This window comes from Podarcis gaigeae, assembly GCF_964106915.1.
Source record: "Podarcis gaigeae genome assembly, chromosome: 7".
Taxonomy (NCBI): domain Eukaryota; kingdom Metazoa; phylum Chordata; class Lepidosauria; order Squamata; family Lacertidae; genus Podarcis; species Podarcis gaigeae.
This window is the reverse complement of record NC_139683.1, coordinates 89,084,268-89,101,999: the sequence shown is the minus strand read 5'-3', so window position 1 is coordinate 89,101,999 and position 17,732 is coordinate 89,084,268. Positions and strand designations below refer to the sequence as shown.

The following is a 17,732-nucleotide window of genomic DNA, read 5'->3' as shown; positions in this document are numbered from 1 at the left end:
CTCAGTGCTTTCCCCTTTTGGTAAGATGAGTATCTGCTTGCTATACAGGGCTTTGGTGCTGTGGTCTAAACCTCCGGGCCTCTTGGGCTTGTCGATCAGAATGTCGGTGGTTTGAATCCCCGCAACGGGGTGAGCTCCCGTTGTTCGGTCCCAGCTCCTGCCAACCTAGCAGTTTGAAAGCACACCAGCGCAAGTAGATTCCTGTGGCAGGAAGGTAAATGGCATTTCCATGCGCTCTGGTTTCTGTCACGGTGTCCCGCTGCATCGGAAGCAGTTTAGTCATGCTGGCCACATGACCCAGAAAGCTGTCTGTGGAGAAACGCCGGCTCCCTCGGCCTGAAGCAAGATGAGTGCCATACCTCATAGTCACCTTTGACTGGACTTAACCGTCCAGGGGTCTTTTACCTTTACCTATCTGCTTGCTATACAGGGCTTTGGTAAGGATTGCTGAATCTCATGCTCTACCAACTGAACAAGGAAATGTTTTTCTTTTTCAATGAACTGTCATGCAGGAGGCAGGATGACCATGATAATACTACTAAATGCCAATATGAATGTGAAAGAAGACTTGTGGTAATATCCTGGCCTCTGAAGGAAGCCTGCTCTGAAATACAAGTTATTCCTGATGTTTAGGAAAGCTAATTTATAAGCTAACATAATTCAAAATTCTCAGTAAGTTAAAACAAAGTTTTCCATACTGGAGAAAGGGAGAATTGAAGGGAGAAATTGTCACATATCATTTCATATCCTGCCACAAGATGTATGGCCTGATCTATCATTCCAAACTGAACTAAGGCTGCAACCCTAACCTCACTGACCTGGGCGTATGCCCCATTGAATTCAATAGGACTTCTGCAAAGACACGGTTAAGAGTTTACTGTAAATCACTACCGCCCAAGTTGCTAGGCCAAACGACAGTTTCCTCCTTCCAGAATCACAAAGAAAAGCATCTTACTATTTTTAATTAAAAATACCCTCTCTCTATGCGGGTAGGAACACAAGGCTTTTTATCTTCATTGGTTGGGGTTATCTTTATGTTTTGTTTGTAGGCATTACTCGATAAGCTGTGGCAACAAGTTAGAGGCTTTCAGGATTCTTTTAAAGGCTGTCTATTCAGGCAGGCTACAAATAAACAAATTCCTGGCAAAAGAGTCATCTCAGAGCTTCAAGGACATTTACCTTCTCCATGTAGCAAGGAGGGGTCCAGCAGCTCCATCATGTACTCAATTTCAGCATCTAGCTCCAGCATGTCACACTGAGCCACAACGTAGGTCAGCACTGGCAAAAAGTCATCAGCTCCATACATCCTCCCTTGACGAAGGGTAAGGAAGAGTGGGGAAAGAAAATATAGGCATTAATCACACCCCTCTGTCAGTTTTGTCTGCCTCTTTCCGTGTTTAAAGGCAGTCTTCTGCACTGCTGCTTCCATTCAGCTGAATCATTTTAGATTCATGACAAGCGAATTTTACTCAAACATATATGCTATTATCACAGGATCCATTGGTAAATGGCGTTTCCGTGTGCTCTGGCATCCATCACGGTGTTCTGTTGCCCTGGAAAGCTATCTGTGGACAAACGCCGGTTCCCTCGGCCTGAAAGTGAGATGAGTGCCACAGCCCATAGTCGCCTTTGACTGGACTTAACCGTCCAGGGATCCTTTACCTTTACCTTTTACCATTGGTGTAAAATTAAAGAGAACGTGATTCTAGGACAGACACACATATTCATATACTTTATATGCCATCACTGGAGTGGATAAGTGGATTAAAGGATGGCAACTGGCTGCAGCAAAGTTAAATACTGTACTGAAGTAAGGTAAAGGTAAAGGTACCCCTGACCATAAGGTCCAGTTGCAGACGACTCTGGGGTTACGCGCTCATCTCACTCTATAGGCTGACGGAGCCGGCGTACAGTTTCCAGGTCATGTGGCCAGCATGACTAAGCTGCTTCTGGCGAACCAGAGCAGCACATGGAAACACCATTAACCTTCCCGCTGGAGCAGTACGTATTTATCTGCTTGCACTTTGACATGCTTTCAAACTGCTAGGTGGGCAGGTACCAAACAACGGGAGCTCACTCCGTCGCAGGGATTCGAACCGCTGACCTTCCGATCGGGAAGCCCTAGGCTCTGTGGTTTAACCCACACCGCCAGCAGGGTACAACTCAGTTAAAGCTTGGGATTTGTGCTAAGCAACTGCCTTCTGGTTTAAGCAATGTCTGGATTAAGCAGTGTCTGGTTTAAGCAATGTCCATGTTAGCTCAGCAGTGAGATGTTCTTGTGGGGCTCTTGACCAGCTTCATGGTTTACTGAAAACTTATGTGAGGAGCTAGCTTGCTCCAGGTGAGTACAATTCTATGCTACCTACCCCTGAGTGGCTGGGACTGTGCTCATACTTGCACCAACACTTCTGTTCCACCTAAAAGGATTAGCCACACCTTGTATACCTTGCAGCACCCTAGAAAGGGAAAAGCCTGCACTAGTCTTTGGGCATAGATTTTTTTCAAGGCTCAGACCATTTTCAAATTATTCAGACTAAGCTTCTAAAACAAGTGTGATGTAACACCATGTTTTTCACAATGCAAAAATGGGTGGAATTCAATTTCACACTTTTCTAACCCCTCTATCTGGACCATCACTCCAGCTTGCCAGATCCTACCCACCTCATGTGCTGTTCTCCTGAAACCTCCAGGCCAATTTCAGGAAGCATGCGGAGGGTGCAGGAATTCTAGCAAGCGATATTTGCATGTGTGCACGCACCATTCATAATTGACAGGACCACACATGTATTTGCCCATTTAAATTGTGCCCTTTTTGTATCAGACTTTAAAAAAAAGGCATGAACTGGCACCAGTGTCACAGTCTCACACTACAGCAATGCATACATAGTGTTTGAATACACAATTTAAATGCAGAACCAATGCTAAATTGTTTTATTGCTTTCACAAGTTACTGTATTCAGAAATGCCCATCTATGGTTAGCTAGATTCCCTGTTGTTTTTCCCAGAGTGCTCCAATATCTGGGCCCATCAATCCCCTTTTAGTTCATTCCAGATACATGTTACACCAAAGAGTCACTGCAACATGCTAGAAATAGTGCAGGTATGAAAACAAATAGAACCAAACTGCAGACTATCAGATTACTAATTACAAAACCTGTGAGATAAAGAAAAAGGGAGATTTGAAACTGTTGTGAGATAAAACATTTGCTCTTCCTCCAGAAGCTTCCTGAACAGCAAAGAAATCTTTGGTCAAGAGACAGCATTTACCTGAATTATTTTCCATCACAGTGTAAATTAGTTTGCAGACTCGTAGCAGCAGCATGACTTTCTTTTCAGGAGAATACATCTTCTGCATGGTCATGAACTTGACTTTAATCTTTTCAACATCTACAAAGTCTGGTGTTGGGACAAACACCCCAAGCTCCTGAGGATTCCGTTGTCGGACCAGTTGAAGGTTCTCTTTCAACTGTTTCCAAGAGCCGTCAGCTGTATGGAACTCCTTTAACATCACCTCCACGTGACCCTTGAGGGGCTTCAGGATGCACTTATGCATGGCCTTCTCCAACACCACATCTGCAAAGAGACGGGCAAACTTGGTTCATTAGCTGGCCAGGAACCGGCCATGATTTTTGCTCTCTTGAGGGAGAGAAAGAATGGAAACCATTTACTGAGGCCAGAATAATCATTTCGTTAAATTGCCAGGTTCATTTTTAATGTCAAAACTAGTTCTAGATGCATTCTTGCCAGGAAGAAAGACAGTCCACAATTCAGACATCATCTTTATTCATGCTAATTTTTTAAAAAGAAAAACTCTAAAATAAAGAAAGTCAACGGTGCAAAATACAGTCCCTATTTGTATGAATGTACAAAGAGCCCTGCTGGATCAACCCAAAGGTCCATCAAGTCTAGCATCCTTTTCCCATAATAGCTATCCAGTTGCCTCTGGAAACCCCACAACAGGAGCTAAGTGAAACTGCACGCTCCCCACCAACTAGCCTTCAGAGACACACTGCTTCCAGCAATGGAGACAGGGCTCACCATTGCAGCTATTAGCCACTGATAGCCTTACTCTCCCTGAACTTGTCCAATCCTCTTTTAAAGCCACACACATTTCCAGCTATCCCTTAATCTTCTGGGAGCAAATTCCATAGTGTAACTATGTGCTGCATGATGCAGTTCAGTGCTTAGTTTTGTCAGTCATGAATCCCATGTTCAGCTTCACTGAATGGTCCCAGCTTCCAGTACTGTGAGAGCCGGAGAGTAACTTCTTTCTATCCACCTTCTCCACTTTCTTTTTTTAAAAAATATATTTTTACTAAAGATTTCTTTGTTTACAAAAATACAGACATTGTTTCAAGATCAGTTTCATTTGTTGTGAGACATTAGTGTTGCATGCAGTATTAGGTTGGGAAGAAAAGAGGAGAACGGAAGGGGAAGGGGAAGGGTGGGTGGGGAGGGTGCGGGTGGCAATGCTTCTATTCTTCTACTGTATGTGTGGGGTTTTGTGTCGGCGTCACTTGTGTGGATCCTCTTTCTATTCGCTTGTTGTATTTCCTTGGTGGGGAGAGAGGTTGGCGGTGGCCTAGGGTGTGGTTGGCTGTATTTGATTGGCTTTAGTGAGATTTGTTTATGCATGTGAGTGTGTGAGAGGGTGGGTTTTGGGTTAGCTAGATTGATTTGTATGCTGTTGGCAGATTGTTGTTGTTGTATTGTTGGGCTATGTATGTGATAAAGGGGACATACCGTGGTGACTAGGACCAACTAGGACTCAATTTCTTGACTTTGAGAAAGCCGACTTCATAAAACTTAGGAAAGTGCTGGGTGAGATCCCATGGACAGTAATACTAAAAGGAAAGGGAGTTCATGATGGCTGGGAGTTTGTTAAGAGGGAGATAGTAAAAGCACAACTTCAGGCAATACCAATGAGACGGAAAAATGGAAGGTGCCTAAAGAAGCCAGGGTGGCTATCTAAAGAACTTTTAACTGAGTTAAGATTAAAAAAGGATGTGTACAAAAAATGGAAAAGAGGTCCTGGAGGTGCTCTTGAATAGGATTAGAGGGGACCGGTTGGTGCAAGGGATTCAGGTCGGAGCGAAACAATATAAACTTAAAGCTTTTGCAGATGACCTAGTTTTGACCTTGCAGGAGCCAGAATCTAGTACAAAAAGAGTATTACAACTGATTCAAGACTTTGGTCGGGTGGCGGGATTTAAACTAAATAAACAGAAAACCAAGGTGTTGGGGAAAAACTTGACAGATACAGAGTCAGAACGGTTTCAGAGAGAAACAGAACTAACTGTGGTTAAAAAAGTAAAGTACCTAGGGGTAAACATAACAGCAAAAAATCTGAGTCTATTTAAGGATAATTATGAAAAATGTTGGTCTGAAATTAAGAGAGACTTGGACAGTTGGTCAAAATTGAAGCTTTCTTTGCTTGGCCGAATTGCTGCTATTAAGATGAATGTATTGCCTAAGATGTTGTTTTTGTTTCAAACATTGCAAATTGTGGACAAGACGGAGTGTTTCAGGAAGTGGCAGAGAGATATTTCTAAATTTGTCTGGCAGGGCAAAAAGCCCAGAATTAAGTTTAAGATATTAACTGATGTGAAAGAAAGAGGGGGCTTCGCCCTGCCAGACTTAAAACTGTATTATGAAGCCGCAGCTTTCTGCTGGCTAAAAGACTGGCTACTTCTTGAAGACACTGATGTGTTGGATTTGGAAGGTTTTAACAATGCTTTTGGTTGGCATGCATACTTATGGTATGACAAAGTTAAGATCAATAAGGCCTTTAAGAACCATATTGTCAGGAAAGCAGTATTTAATGTCTGGATAAAATACAAAGACTTATTGGAAAACAAGACTCCGAGGTGGCTTTCGCCTCTGGAAGCTAAGGCCCGAAAAAGACCCAATATGGAGGCCAAATGGCCAAAATATTGGGAAATATTAGAAAAAGATGGAGACAATTGGAAATTGCAGAGTTTGGAGAAAATGAAGGATAAAGTGCGAGACTGGTTACATTACGCTCAGATTAAAGAAGTTTTTAAAAATGACAGAAAGTTAGGGTTCCAGGTGGAGAAATCGAAATTGGAAACAGAATTGCTAGAACCAAAGACTAAGGTACTATCTAGAATGTACAACTTGCTGTTAAAATGGAATACACAAGACGAAACGGTTAAATCGGCTATGATAAAATGGGCACAGGACATTGGGCATAACATTATGTTTGAGGACTGGGAAAGGTTGTGGACCACTGGGTTGAACTTCACCGCATGTAATGCTCTGAAGGAAAATGTAATGAAAATGATGTATAGGTGGTACATGACCCCAGCTAAACTTGCCAAAATATATCATTCGTCTGACAATAAATGTTGGAAATGTAAGGAAAATGAAGGAACATTCTTTCATCTCTGGTGGAGGCCTTCTGGGAAATGATATATAATGAGTTGAAAAAGGTATTTAAGTATACCTTCACTAAGAAACCAGAGGCCTTCCTTCTGGGTATTGTCGGCCAGAAGGTGTTAAAGAAGGACCGAACATTTTTTCTGTACGCAACAACGGCAGCAAGGATACTTATCGCCAAGAACTGGAAAATGCAAGATCTACCCACATTGGAAGAGTGGCAGATGCAGCTGATGGACTATATGCAACTGGCCGAGATGACTGGCAGAATCCGAGACCTGGGAGAAGAGAGGATTGAGGAAGACTGGAAGAAATTTAAGATGTACTTACAAAAACATTGTAATTTGTTTGAATGTTAAGAAGGATGCTAGATTATAAATAATTGGCCACCACTAAATTAGATCTGAATTTGATTATAAGTGAGGTTAAAGAAAACACAAACCTTTTGGAGAATTACTAGATTGTATTTAAATGAGTGGATACAAGATTGTAAACAAGTTGATAATTTGCTTGGAAAAACTTTTTAACGATGTAAGTGGGAGCGGGAGACGTGAGGGAGTCCAAAGAAGTGATGAAACCACGTTTTGATATAAGCAATGTTGTTTATTATTTGGGTATTTGTATCAAAAAACTTTAATAAATATTTATTTAAAAAAAAAATGGAAAAGGGGGGAACCACCAAAGAGGAATTCAAACAAATAGCCAGCACGTGTAGACACAAAGTCAGAAAAGCTAAAGCACAGAATGAACTCAGGCTTGCTAGAGAAGTTAAAAGCAACAAAAAAAAGGCTTTTATGGGTATGTCCGTAGCAAAGGAAAGAACAAAGAAACAGTGTGGTCACTCAGAGGAGAAGATGGTGAAATGCAAACAGGGGACACAGAAAGGGCTGAACTCCTCAATGCCTTCTTTGCCTCAGTCTTCTCTGATAAAGAAAACAATGCTCGACCTGAAGAATTTGGAGCAAAGGATTCAGCAGAGGAAACACAGCCCAGAATAACTAAGGAGATAGTACAAGAATACTTGGCTAGTCTAGGTGTATTCAAGTCTCCAGGGCCAGATGAACTGCATCCAAGAGTATTAAAAGAACTGGCAGATGTGATCTCAGAACCACTGGCAGTCATCTTTGAGAATTCCTGGAGAACAGGCGAAGTCCCGGCAGACTGGAGGAGGGCAAATGTTGTCCCTATTTTCAAAAAGGGGAAAAGAGAGGACCCAAATAATTACCGCTCAGTCAGTCTGACATCAATACCAGGGAAGATTCTGGAGCAGATCATTAAGCAAACAGTCTGTGAGCACCTAGAAAGGAATACTGTGATCACCAATAGTCAGCATGGATTTCTGAAAAATAAGTCATGTCAGACTAACCTGATCTCGTTTTTTGACAGAATTACAAGCCTGGTAGATGAAGGGAACGCAGTGGATGTAGTCTACCTTGATTTCAGCAAGGCATTTGACAAGGTGCCCCATGATATTCTTGTAAAGAAGCTGGTAAAATGCGGTCTTGACTATGCTACTACTCAGTGGATTTGTAACTGGCTGACTGACCGAACCTAAAGGGTGCTCATCAATGGTTCCTCTTCATCCTGGAGAAGAGTGACTAGTGGGGTGCCACAGGGTTCTGTCTTGGGCCCGGTCTTATTCAACATCTTGATCAACGACTTGGATGATGGACTCAAGGGCATCCTGATCAAATTTGCAGATGACACCAAACTGGGAGGGGTGGCTAACACCCCAGAGGACAGGATCACACTTCAAAACGACCTTGACAGATTAGAGAACTGGGCCAAAACAAAGAAGATGAATTTTAACAGGGAGAAATGTAAAGTATTGCACTTGGGCAAAAAAAATGAGAGGCACAAATACAAGATGGGTGACACCTGGCTTGAGAGCAGTACATGTGAAAAGGATCTAGGAGTCTTGGTTGACCACAAACTTGACATGAGCCAACAGTGTGATGCGGGAGCTAAAAAAGCCAATGCAATTCTGGGCTGCATCAATGAGTATAGCATCTAGATCAAGGGAAGTAATAGTGCCACTGTATTCTGCTCTGGTCAGACCTCACCTGGAGTACTGTGTCCAGTTCTGGGCACCACAGTTCAAGAAGGACACTGACAAACTGGAACGTGCCCAGAGCAGGGCAACCAAAACAGTCAAAGGCCTGAAAATAATGCCTTATGAGGAACGGCTAAGGGAGCTGGGCATGTTTAGCCTGGAGAAGAGGAGGTTAAGGGGTGATATGATAGCCATGTTCAAATATATAAAAGGATGTCACATAGAGGAGGGAGAAAGGTTGTTTTCTGCTGCTCCTGAGAAGCGGACACGGAGCAATGGATCCAAACTACAAGAAAGAAGATTCCACCTAAACATTAGGAAGAACTTCCTGACAGTAAGAGCTGTTCGACAGTGGAATTTGCTGCCAAGGAGTGTGGTGGAGTCTCCTTCTTTGGATGTCTTTAAGCAGAGGCTTGACAACCATATGTCAGGAGTGCTCTGATGGTGCTTCCTGCTTGGCAGGGGATTGGACTTGATGGCCCTTGTGGTCTCTTCCAACTCTAGGATTCAATGATTCTATGAAGGCATCTTCTTCTATTTGTCCCCATGTCAGTTTCAGTTTATTGGTTAGTTTTTCTACTAAGGCTGTTTCCCATACTATTTGATACCATGGTCCAAGCTTACTCCTAACAGGTCTCTCCAGTGTCTGGCTTTGAGGCTTCTGGCTGCTGAGAGTAGGTTGGTTATGAGCTCTTCATAATGTGAGTGGGCATTATTATCTTGGAAGATGTTCAGTAGGGCCAGTTCTGGGGTAACTTCTAATACTTGCTTAGTTATTTTGAATATTTCTTATATGACTGATGTCCAGAAGAGTTGGATTTTGGGACATTCTCACCACATGTGGAGGTATGTGCCTGTGGAGGTGCATCCTCTCCAGCATTTTAGTGAGGTTCCTGGGCATATGAGCACTAGTTTCTGTGGTGTTCTGTGCATTTGGTTCTTATTTTCTAGACTGGAGATGGTGTTAGTGAGGGTTTCCACTCTGGAGGTCAGGTTGCTGATTATTTTCTTCAGGGGAGTCACTGTGTTCTTCAATAGTTCTGCTAGTCTCAGCTCCATTTCCCTCAGGCCTCATTTTGTTGTTGGGTTGTTGTCATCCTGGGGCTATGTTGTGGTCTCAGTGCTGTTCGTCATCTCCCTGGTTGGTGCCATCTCAATCTCCCTGGTGACCTTGTTTTGAGATGTGGTGGTATCTTTTTGGAGTGGTGTGTTGTGCTTAGGAGTTTTGGAGGTGGTGGTTCCTGGGTATTGTTGAGTTGCTGAGTTGAACCAGCATTGTTGACTAGTGGCTTTTATAGAAGGTCTGGATTAGGCGGCTATTTTTGTGATGTCAGGGCTGTATTTTAAGGACTTCTCTAGGGTCACCGTACTCGCCTCAGTGATGTTGGTGAAGCCAGAAGCAGACAAGCAGACAGGCAGAAAGACAAGCAGAACAGACAAACAGTTGACATAAAGGGATTAACAAACAGAGATGCAAGAGACCAATGGAGTGGGGCCAGAGGGAGGGTGTGTGTTGTTTGTGGACACACCCCTGCACACTCATACACACAAATGAGGGAGTGGGGTCCAGTTAAGGGTGGGAAGTGGGGTTGGGATTTCGTAGTAAAAAGTTAAAAATTAAAGGCTGGCAGGGTAGTATTCAAAAAACAAAAAAAGGGGGGGGGGAGAAAAGGAACAGTAGAGTAAAATAAAAAGGGAAAATAAAGGAAAAAAATAGTAATAGTAATAGTAATAGTAATAGTAATAGTAATAGTAATGATAAAAAATTGCAGTGGTGGTTCAAGTTATAGTATGAGGTAAGGTAAAGGTACCCCTGACCATTAGGTCCAGTCGTGGATGACTCTGGGGTTGCGGCGCTCATCTTGCTCTATAGGCTGAGGGAGCTGGCGTTTGTCTGCAGACAGCTTCCGGGTCATGTGACCAGCATGACTAAGTTGCTTCTGGCGAAACCAGAGCAGCACACGGAAATGCCATTTACCTTCCCGCCAGAGCGGTACCTATTTATCTACTTGCATTTTGAAGTGCTTTCATACTGCTAGGTGGGCAGGAGCAGGGACCGAGCAACGGGAGCTCACCCGATCGTGGGGCCTCGAACCGGCCACCTTATGATCGGCAAGTCCTAGGCTCTGTGGTTTAGACCACAGAGCACAAAAGTGGGAGGTGCTATTGAAAGTGGATGGCGAGATATATGAAGGTGTGTGGTATTATTATTATTATTAGTTGGGCAGGAAGGAGAAAGAAGAGAAAAGGAAGGGGATGGGGGATGAAAAGAGTAGGGATTTTATGAGAAAGAAAGAAAGAAAGAAAGAAAGAAAGAAAGAAAGAAAGAAAGATAGATGGATGTTGAGGTGGTGGTATCTGAAAGTTTTGTGTGTGTGTGTGTGTGTGTGTGTGTGTGTGTAAAAATAAAAAGTATATAAAAAGTGTATATAAAAGGGGGAGAGGAAAAAAACCCTGTCATTTCCCCTCTATTTAATTTAAAAAATGAGAAATAAAAAATATATAAAGAGGAGGAAGTTAGGGTGGAAGCTGCAGTCCCAGGAAGTGGCCTTTGTTGGTTCAGGGCCCCTTTACCGGTGCTGCCATTTTAATTCTTGAGCGTTTAAAAAATAAAATAAAATAAAATAAATGTATTAAAATACTTTTTTAAATTTAGAAAATAACTTTTTTGTATCCTGTGTCCATTTCCAATCACCAGCGGCACCCCTCTGCTGGCAGGGGGGACTTGCACTGTGCCCATCTTCTCCTGGGCGATCCTTTTTGTGTGGCTCCCTGACAGGCCCTGGCCTGCTTCCCTCGCACCAGTCACCAGATAGGTCGATCCCTCGTCAGGGGTTGGGGTTCCACACAGCCTTCTCAACCTTTGCGTCATCTGGGCAGCCAGGACTTCCGGACACACTGCCCAGGCTTGCACCCCAGAGAGGTCACTTTGGTGCTACTAATGCAGCAGTTTGACTTCATCGCTGGAGGCACACTCCATTGTCTCTCGAACAGGCGGATGCTAACAACAAGTCTCGCAAGTACAGCGGCCCCATTGTCAAGTGTTTCGTTCTCAGCACTTTTGTCAGGGTTTGCTGGCCTGTGCTTTCATCATCTTTTTCTTTTTAAAAAAGTTGTATGATGTCATGCTTAAACATCCGTATGTACCGTTTTTTTCCACTGCTACTGCTATCATTTTACTAAATGGCCATGTATACAGTAAAATAGAAACATTATGAGATCATGTTCTTACCGTCATTTGTTGGGCAGCTCAGACACAGAAGCCGAAAAGAGACCAATGATTTGGCCAAAGCCAAGCACATTCAGCCTCAATGCTACACTCAACAGCAATCCCTTAACTCTACAGAAAACAGTGAACAGCCCATCTCCTCACCCATGTTAGATATTCCGCAAGGACCAGGCAGGCTTTCTCCCAGGTAGACACCTGTTTGCTAATACAAGGAACATTATTGATATTTTGGAACTTTTGCAAACAGATATAAATACAAAAGCAGTGTTAATTTTTATAGATGCGGAGAAGGCCTTTGACAATATCTCCTGGAAATTTATGAAGGGAAATTTAAAAGAAATGGGAGTGGGACGGGGTTTTGAGAATGGGATTGATGCAATATATTCAGAACAAAAGGCTAAACTGATAGTCAACAATGTGGTTACAGAAGAGTTTAAAATCGAAAAAGGAACACGACAAGGCTGCCCTATTTCCCCTTTGCTATTTATTTCGGTTCTGGAGGTGCTCTTGAATATGATTAGAGGGGACCGGTTGGTGGAAGGAATTCAGGTCGGAGCGAAACAATATAAACTTAAAGCTTTTGCAGATGACCTAATTCTGACCCTGCAGGAGCCAGAATCTAGTACGAAAAGAGCATTACAATTGATTCAAGACTTTGGTCGGGTGGCGGGATTTAAATTAAACAAACAGAAAACCAAGGTATTGGAAAAAAAATTGACAGATACAGAGTCAGAACGGTTTCAGAGAGAGACAGAATTAAATGTGGTTAAAAAAGTAAAGTACCTAGGGGTAAACATAACAGCAAAAAATCTGAGTCTATTTAAGGACAACTATGAAAAATGTTGGTCAGAAATCAAGAGAGACTTAGATAGTTGGACAAAATTGAAACTTTCCTTGTTAGGCCGAATTGCTGCTATCAAGATGAATGTATTGCCAAAAATGTTGTTTTTGTTCCAAACACTACAGATTGTGGACAAGACGGAGTGCTTCCGGAAGTGGCAGAGAGACATCTCTAAGTTTGTCTGGCAGGGCAAAAAGCCCAGAATCAAGTTTAAGATATTAACTGATGCGAAAGAAAGAGGGGGCTTTGCCCTGCCAGACCTAAAGTTGTATTATGAGGCCGCAGCTTTCTGCTGGCTAAAAGATTGGCTACTTCTTGAAGACACTGATGTACTGGATCTGGAAGGTTTTAACAATGCTTTTGGTTGGCATGCATACTTATGGTATGACAAGGTTAAGATCAATAAGGCCTTTAAGAACCATATTGTCAGAAAAGCAGTGTTTAATGTCTGGACAAAATATAAAGACTTATTGGAAAACAAAACTCCAAGGTGGCTTTCACCTCTGGAAGCTAAGGCCCGAAAAAGACCCAATATGGAGGCCAAATGGCCAAAATATTGGGAAATACTAGAAAAAGATGGAGACAACTGGAAATTGCAGAGTTTGGAGAAAATGAAGGATAAAGTGCGAGACTGGTTACATTACGCTCAGATTAAAGAAGTTTTTAAAAATGACAAAAAGTTAGGATTCCAGGTGGAGAAATCGAAATTGGAAACAGAACTGTTAGAACCTAAGACTAAGGTACTTTCAAGAATGTATAACTTGCTGTTAAAATGGAATACACAAGATGAAATGGTTAAATCGGCTATGATAAAGTGGGCACAGGATATTGGGCATAATATTATGTTTGAGGACTGGGAAAGGTTGTGGACCACTGGGTTGAACTTCACCGCATGTAATGCTCTGAAGGAAAATGTAATGAAAATGATGTATAGGTGGTACATGACCCCAGCTAAACTTGCCAAAATATATCATTCGTCTGACAATAAATGTTGGAAATGTAAGGAAAATGAAGGAACATTCTTTCATCTCTGGTGGAGGCCTTCTGGGAAATGATATATAATGAGTTGAAAAAGGTATTTAAGTATACCTTCACTAAGAAACCAGAGGCCTTCCTTCTGGGTATTGTCGGCCAGAAGGTGTTAAAGAAGGACCGAACATTTTTTCTGTACGCAACAACGGCAGCAAGGATACTCATCGCTAAGCATTGGAAGACTCAAGATCTACCCACACTGGAAGAATGGCAGATGCAACTGATAGACTACATGGAACTGGCTGAGATGACCGGCAGAATCCGAGACCTGGGAGAGGAGAAGGTTGAAGAAGACTGGAAGAAATTTAAGATTTATTTACAAAAATATTGTAATTTGGTTGAATGTTAAGAAGAATGCTAGATCATAAATAATTGAGCACCACTAAATTAGATGGAATTAGGATGATAAGCGAGACTGAGGAAAATATAAAACTTTTGGAGATTTATTATATTATACTTAAAAGAGCGGGACATAAAAACGCAAACAAGATGATAAATTGCTGGTAAAAATCTATACTGATGTAAGTGGGAGCGGGAGACGTGAGGGAGTCCAAAGAAGTTATGAAACTATGTTATGATATATGTTATATTGTTTATTATTTTTGCATTTGTACTTAAAATTTGTAATAAATATTTTATATATATAAAAAATAGAAATTCCGCGGGTGCCAGGTGCATTTTGCTACTGGTGCAAATCCAGTTGTGACTACATGGAGATTTCTGGGCGCCAACTTGGAGACTGACATCTCCACTGAGCCAGCTGACTCGTGAGCAGTCCTCTATCATCACATCAAGGAAAGTAAGTGCAGGGCTGAGTACAGATATATTTGATGGCAGCTGTCTAGTCCCCTCTCCAAACCCCAGTAATAGGCTGTGTATGTAGCCACGAAAAGATGGTCATAAGCATTAATTAACTGACAATATAATGGAATGACCATGCAACCCACTGCAGAGGCAGAATAACATCCATTTTCAAAAACCCAAAGTGCAACTTCTAACCATACAAATAAAAACAAAACATGGAGGAATAAATAGGAGGTAAATGTACTTTTGAAGACAAGAGTGCCTGGTGTGCTCTGGTCCATGGGGTCACGAAGAGTCGGACACGACTAAACAACTAAACAACAACAACAAATGTACTTTTGTAAAATACAGTGGTACCTCGGGTTACATACGCTTCAGGTTACAGACTCCACTAACCCATAAATAGTACCTTGGGTTAAGAACTTTGCTTCAGGATGAGAACAGAAATCGTGCTTAATCGTGGAAGCAGGAGGCCCCATTAGCTAAAGTGGTGCTTCAGGTTAAGAACAGTTTCAGGTTAAGAACGGACCTCCGGAACGAATTAAGTACTTAACCCGAGGTACCACTGTATTCGAATTATGGATCAGTATGAAGATATACATACTTTCCTTGAGAATTCAAACAAACTACCCCATCGAAAAATTGAAGGATGGCACATGAGCAGTGATGCACAACTCTCATAGGCCTAAAGGGATTTGTTATGAATCAGTTCCTTAGTAAGATGACACACACCTCTTTGGGATTAAAGAAGCACATTGGTGTGGATGGAGGAAGTGATTCTGCAGCAGGAAGCACTTACACATGACACATGGGCTTATGAAGTCAATAACAACCACTGTAAAAAGCATTAGGGGTGACAGAGTTGCACTTTAAAAAATTGAAGAAGGAATTGTTGTAGCCAGCTTTTAGCTCTAAAAATTCATCCTCCTTCCACTCCCACATGCAAGCTGCTTTGCAGCTAAAATCTGGGAACTAAATGCAACACTGTTTCCCAGCTTATGAGCCTAAGATACACAATACAGGGTCAATATTTGTAACCTTGAAGTAATGTTTGCACACCTAAGAGATAACCACAAAGGCAGCCCTTTATCAGTTGTGCATAGCTTGGCTTCTTCTAGGCCACATTCTTTCAAAATTCCTGACACCTTCTCCTAAACCCAGGGCTCAACTTTCCTGTCTCTTTGTTAACAAGGGGAAAACTGCCTCCTGGTGCAATTAGTGCAATGCAAACAGCAGCAAAATGGATGGGACAACTGCTTATCCCAGGCTGTATACAACACAGCTCTAAGCCGGTGGTGCTCAGCAGGTTTCATCATTGCACAACTGAACGCCCCCCCCCTTTCTTTCCCCCATGAAGTTCCTAAATCTGTTCTGAGAGTCTCCCTCAGCCCTCTGGAGCAGATTTGGGGATGACGGGGGCACACACAGGGTGTGATGAGCAAAGTCCCATTGTGCCATCCCTTTTATTTTGCTCAATGCCCATTTGTTACTGGGCATATAAATATTTTTAATTAAGTGCTCATCCACAAGTCCATTTGCCCTGCCACCTTCCCCCGGGAAAACCTGTGGTTTACAGCTGAATTGGAAGAAATGGCAGACTTAGAGGTAAAGAGCAAGCTTTCCAGGGGAAAGCTGCAAGGCAAATGCAAAACCACTTGGACCCGTGCCTAGAAATAGAGGACAAGCAGGAAACGGCTCAGAGCCGTGCTTTCTAAGCAGGGGGCACTTCGGGACATCCAGAAGTCTGAACAAGCAATAAGTAAATGTATGGACTGATGGTTCTGGGAACTGGAAAGAGATTTTTTTTTTAAACAGTCCCATTATAATCTTTGGCAAAACTGTGGGCTTATTAGACCTTACTCCTTCCTTCTTTTCTTTTTTTTATCATGCTTGGTTACTTCTGAGCAGCAAGATGTTAATGTCAGACAAGTAAAAAATAGTAGCTACTTTGCTATAAAATTCAACACATGTATGAGAAAAGTCTCCCAAAAACTAATAGTACACAGAAACATCTGTCAACAGACCTTCCAATGATTTTGTTGGCAAATCTACCGTATTGACCTGAATATAAGCTTCACCTTTCCCCCAAATTCCGACCGTGAAAAGCTAAAGTGCGGCTTATATTCATGACCTTAAGGTATGCAGCCAGGAGTGCGGGGCAAACAGCGCCAGGAGCATGGCACAGCGGTGCCCACCCTGTGCATAGTCCCCCGTCCTCTCCCACAAGGCCGGGGAGGGAGAGAGCGAGGAAGGGGAAAGGCCACCAGCAACGCAGCGCGAGCCCCCCCCCCCCCATATGTGTGGGATGTGAAACACATAGTACAAGATTCCTAGAGTGGACATGCTAGAGAATGCTCTGTATCACTCAGGAGATACAAAGCACCCACAAACTCATTATGTTTACTGGGAAGTCTCAAGTAGTATGTTTAGGTTTACAATCTCAAAGTATTTTTAATCACCACATACCTCTCTCCAATGTTATGACAGAAACTAACGAGGCAGATGAGAATAGTTGTCATAGATAATTTGTAATTATGTTGACCGACTTAATTAAAGCTGTCTTAGCCATTTGAAAGTGGAAAGAGGAAGTGCTTTGATAGAGTGAGCAGTTTCCTTGTGACTTCAGGAATGTCCATCTGCATCCTGTACTGAAACAGTCTTTTGCAATCTTTTAAAGCAGCACATTATTTTAATAAAACAAAAAATACTTGCATGATCTGCTACCATTAAAGGGGCTCCTGTATTATAGACTCACAGAGCTGGGAGGGATTCTGAGGGTTATCTAATCCAACCTTCTGCAATGCAGGAATATCAGCTAAAACATACCTGAGAGATGGCCATCCAACCTCTGCTTAAAAACCTCCAAGGAAGGAGAACCCACCGTTTCCTAAGCTCTTACTGTCAGAAAGGTCTTCCTGGTGTTTAGTCAGAATCCATTGATTCAGGTCCACAGCAGCAGAAAACAAGTTTGCTTCATCTTCCATGTGACAGCCCTTTAGATATTTGAAGATGGCTATCACATCTCCTCTCAGTCTGCTCTTAACCAGGCTAAACATACCTCAACCATTCCTTATAAGGCTTGGTTTCCAGACCCTGGTTCATCTTGGCCACCCTCATCTGCACACATTCTAGCTTGTCATTATCCTTCTTAAACTATGTCACCCAGAACTGGACACAGGACTCCAGGTGTGATGTGGCCAATGCACATAGAGCAGGACAATAGACCAGATGTTGATGCAGCCTAGAAGAGCATTAGCTTATTTTGCAGCTGCATCACATTCTTGACTCTTATGAAGTTTGTGGTCTACTAGGACCCCTAGATCATTTACACATGTTCTACTGGCAAGCCAGGTGTTCCCCATCTTATATTTGTG

General features: G+C 42.5%; 1 protein-coding gene across 9 annotated transcripts in view; it reads right to left on the bottom strand.

The window, feature by feature from the left end:
- Positions 1–17,732, bottom strand: part of RIN2 (Ras and Rab interactor 2) — a 76,732-nt gene that overhangs the window by 7,144 nt on the left and 51,856 nt on the right. For all 9 annotated transcript variants that reach the window (XM_083748593.1, XM_083748592.1, XM_083748599.1 and 6 more), the window contains 2 exons: positions 3,268–3,573; positions 1,180–1,311 (listed from right to left, as the gene is read on the bottom strand). In XM_083748593.1, the coding sequence (XP_083604719.1) occupies positions 1,180–1,311; positions 3,268–3,573 (438 nt within the window). The remainder of the gene's footprint in view (positions 1–1,179; positions 1,312–3,267; positions 3,574–17,732) is intronic.